Source organism: Sphaeroforma arctica (genome assembly GCF_001186125.1).
Source record: "Sphaeroforma arctica JP610 unplaced genomic scaffold supercont1.2786, whole genome shotgun sequence".
NCBI classification, from domain to species: Eukaryota; class Ichthyosporea; order Ichthyophonida; genus Sphaeroforma; species Sphaeroforma arctica.
The window spans coordinates 103-4,926 of NW_014037772.1; the positions used below are offsets into that span (position 1 = coordinate 103).

At 44.6% G+C, this 4,824-nt stretch overlaps 1 protein-coding gene across 1 annotated transcript; it reads left to right on the top strand.

The window, feature by feature from the left end:
* Positions 1 to 237: 237 nt before the first annotated feature.
* Positions 238 to 636, top strand: SARC_12989 (hypothetical protein; the record flags this gene model as incomplete). The annotated part of the gene is made up of 1 exon (XM_014292893.1): positions 238 to 636. The coding sequence occupies one exon, from the start codon at positions 238 to 240 to the stop codon at positions 634 to 636; it is 399 nt and encodes a 132-aa protein (XP_014148368.1).
* Positions 637 to 4,824: the final 4,188 nt, after the last annotated feature.

A 4,824-nucleotide genomic window follows, 5' to 3' on the forward strand; every position in this document is an offset into this window, starting at 1 on the left:
TTTGGTACGCAATTCGGGATCTTCTTAGAGACATTCCCGATTTGACATCGAACCATTTGGCACTCTATCAAGCCATATTGGCATTTGAGATGTTGTCAGACAATGGAGAGGCAAACAGAATCCGATCTTCATCATCCGAAGCTCAATCTTCTCCTGGATTGGACGCAACAGCAATGTCGCGAATGGCATCTGAACAGGAGCCTAAACTAAATCCACCACCGGAAGGAAATCCACAGAATGCCCCCAGAGGTATTTCCGAAGGACAAACCGATCGAAAAGCCTATACCTGATCAGGCGGAAGCTAGAACATCTTTGTCATCATCGGGAGACAGTTCGCCCCCAGCGGCTATCCCAACGACGATACAAGATGCTGCCCAATCAGATACGTCCTATTACATAGAACAGATCGATGGATCAAAAGATGAGGCAGACAATCGACTGTATTGTCAGAAGCAGTTAGAAGAAAAGGGATCAGATCACTCCAGTAGTGATTTGAAAATTGCTGAATTCACTGTTCAAATGAACAAAGCTGAGGCTGCTTCACTCGAGGCGATAGATCTAGGTCGGATTGATACCGCTAGTCTTTATATGACAATGGCTACGCACTTCCAGACTAAGATTGATTCAGACCGATAAGGCTATGGAAGGAAAGAAGTTTGTAAAGGACATAGGTAAACTACCAACGACATACAGATCTGATCGAAAGGACCGAAAGGATCCAATCGATACTAGCAGTCTGGCGTTGTTATCTAGGTCTTTGAAAGAATTTGGACAGATTATGCTTACAGCCAATCTACGAAAGAACCTATGGTTTGAAGCAACACAGCAGAGCTTTAAGCCGTCCTCTTACAACAAGTTAGAGAAGGCGAAACAAGCAATCACTAAGCTGAAAACGTGGAAAGAGCAGAGTGAGATGATCGTCCACCTATTTTCGACGGACCCTCGACCGGAATTGCTTGTATCGATCATGATACCACCGGCTTATTAGAGTTGGACACACACATGTCACGGGCCCAGACTCAGGAGATGTCACCCGACAAGCTATCCATATGTGTACTATGGGTACAGACAATCTTTTGGTCGGACCTGCATAGGAGAGATCAAGAGATTCTGTACGCTGATATTCATCAATCTTACCCGGACAAGGTACGAGAGATCTCCATTGAAGGACCTACCTACGGCATAATGAAGCTAGCGGACTTAACCTGGGCTGAATTTTACTCGAGAGCGGATCAGACGTTTACCAAACGCCCTAGTTCCCTGGCGAAAGTCACTAATGCTCAAAAGAAGGTCGGCGGCAATCTTACCGGGGTATCAGGCAATGGTCGAGATTCTCAGTCTACTAATGGAAGTCAGAAGGTGAACAAAGGGGGTGACAAGGGTGGCAATAAGAACAAAAACACAAATGGTTCTGAAGGCCACAAGAACAATGTCATCCCTAAGGGTAACCAGATCAACAGAAATGGACCGCCGGCAGGCAACCCTAAGCCCAGGCATAGTGAGGTTAAGAACTGTAGTGAGACTGATTGCAATTGGCGAATGACCCAACATGAGCCGAATGGCATATGGAATGGAAGGCACGCAGAAAAGTGTAAACACTTTATCGCGAAGTGTGCCGACTGTACCGGGACTGGAGGTTACCACAAGCATATATGCAAGGTGCGACCAGAGGTTGATATTAAGTGACAAACATACCGGGTCTTGTCACTACGACAAAAGGACGCACCTCAAGACGAGCGTGTAATCCTTGATATACGAGTTAACGGACATGAAATAAAAGCGTTGTTGGATTCGGGCTCGCGAATCTCATGTATATCCTCTAGATTCTGAAAAATGACAGACGTAACTCGTAAGTCAGAGCCAACTATGTTGAAACTGGCTGATGAAAGAGAGATCACATGCAGAGAAATGGCAATCGATCTTAGGTTTACATTGACAGACCAACGTACTATAGTTACTAAGGCAGTCATATGTAAGACTTCACCAGACTATGATCTCATAGTAGGTATGAGTGATTTATTGTCATTAGGTATCACAATTACAGGCTTACCTACTAACATTGAACCAAAGAAGGATCAGTCGGACGACAACTTTTTGAAACCGGTATATAAACCTTCGAAGACTGTGAAGGAGATGATCCCTCACTTCACAGAGAAACTCGAGGACTTGATTTTCGAGAATGATAAGATTCGGATCACTGACTGGGCTAAGTTCAAATTCAATAACGGATACGTTAGTCTAGACCTGACGAGAGTAGATATCTCGTGTCCTACACGTAACTATGTTGCATGGCGTCATGAGCAGGTCGTACGGTAATAGGTTAAAGCATGGTTAGATGACGGAGTGATCACAGTCAACTACGAGCCGACTCCCGTCAACCTAGCGCTTTTAGCCGTCGACCAATTCAACTCTGACGGGACGCTGAAGAAAGTTCGGGTGTGTTTGGATATGAGCACAATTAACGCTTCGATACCGACACACAATTTTCACTTACCAAGGATGAACGAACTACTCAGGCGCATGGAGGGAGCTAAGATATTCTCCATTATCGACCTGAAGCAGGGCTACCACCAGATGAAGATCTACAAACCACACCGGAAGTATTTCGCCTTTACCTGGGAGGGTCAGCAATATTCGTTTTCAAAGGTGCCCCCTTTGGGTTACACATGTTACCTACGTTCTTTCAGCAAATTATGCGAGACTTGTTTAGGGACATGGTCAATGTACAAGTATACATTGATGACATTGTGGTATTCACCAAAGCCAAAGAGGAGCACGAAAGGGTTGTGCGAGAGATTCTAGGCAAACTCAACAAGCCCAACTTTAAGGTCAACAATAAGAAATGTCACTTCGGTGTTAACGAGATTCAGCTGTTGGGTTACCGAGTATCTGGGAATGGAATCATGATCGATCCCAGGAAGGTCGAACACTTGCTAGACTGGAGAACTCCTACCACGGGTAAGGATGTCAACAGCATGTGCGGATTCGTCAACTTTTTGTCTGACGGAATACCACACCTGGCAAGTTATTTAAAGCCCTTTGGACCTTTGAGATGACATAAAGGCAAACTAGGCGCACTATGGACCAAAGACTATGATGGCGCATTTAAGCAGCTCAAAACAGTGGTTCAACAGGCACCAGTAGTCCAGCCACCAAAGGATGGGTTTTTATCCGACATGGCACTCGGCGGCGTTCTGTATCAAATGATTGATGGGAAACCAAGATATGTACAGTTCTTTAGCAGGGCTATGAATTCGTCTCAGGTCAATTACTCAACCGTGCAACAAGAGCTTTTGGCTATTGTTACTGCACTCACTCATTTTACGGACTATCTAAATGGCACGCACTTTAACATGCTATGTGATCAGAAGTGACTGCAACATTTAAAGGATATGAAACCTAACTCACAATTAGTCAGTCGGTGGCATGACACGATCGCAAAATTTTCTTTCGGCATAATACACATACCGGGTATTCACAATCACATGTTGTCTCGCTTCGTACCAGACTTTAACAAGGTGGTTAAGGAGTTACTAGCTACGGATTGGATGGCCAATCTTAGGTGGTTTAAGATCGCAGACAACATACATGGACCACATACCATAGATATGTTTGCCGCCCATCATAATGCGCAACTGCCGAGGTACCGGACCCTGGAATATCCGGAAGGAGACGGATTCCAGATAGACTTGTCTAACGAGAATGCCTGGGCAAATCTTACATGGCTATTAATACCACAGTTGCTAAATTATGTACATATGCAAGATGCTACCATCACGTTGTGTTGTCCTCTAAGACACTCAGATAAATGGCTACCACAGTTGATCTCAATGATACAATGTGAGCCAATCTATGTGGATAGAGAGGTAGATACTTTTCTCTACCAGGTCGAATAGCTCCAGTTGGAACAATCAAGTGGACACCATCCGAGACTTTCAAACAGAAGGTTGAGGAATCCAAGATTCCACTCTTGAAATCTAAGTCTCAATCAGAGACTGGGACAACACAAGCACCTGCAGTATGTGTTACCGAGATACAGCCAAATTCAAAGGAATCAAAGAGCAGCGCAACACTAGCGAAAGTCTTCTACAAAAAGATACGGTCTGACAGGGAAACTGCATACCAAGCAGAGACTCGATTGCTTAAACAATTGATGAATGACTTTCCTGAGGTATATGATCATGTGACTCAACTAATGGATAGATCAAACATTAGTCGGATTCACGATGTAAAAGCTTTAGGCGAGATTAGACAAGGTAGATCACAGGAGGCGATTCTGAAGTGGTTAAGACAAAATCATGCTCTTAGGCACATGGATAAGGTTAGAACTGAGAAAAATTGCAAGAGGTACGGAATCGTACACCCGAACCTTAAGCAATATATATCTCAGGTGTATCACGAATGTATCAACTGCGAAGTTAACCGGATCAAGCGCTACGGATACGCACCTTTACGCAGCGTATCAGAAGACGAGCCGTGGCGCCGGGTTATCATTGATTTGGTTGAGCTACCCACGTCCGAACACACGAAGGATAAACATGTCTGTCACGTGTTTGATGTCGCATCAAGATATAATGTATTGTATCCTCTGAAAGACAAATCGGCACAAACTGTGGCTGAGTGCATATTTAAGTGCTTCGCAGATTTCGGCTGGCAAGCTATTGTATGTTCCGACAATGGTAGTGAGTTTACAGGAGATGTCATGACGACACTGTTACTCGTTGCGGGATCATGCCATAAGATGGGTGTACCTTACAAGTCTCAGACACGAGGTGCGAACGAGGTACGACACGGAAAGATGAAGGAGTTCATGCGAGGAGCACT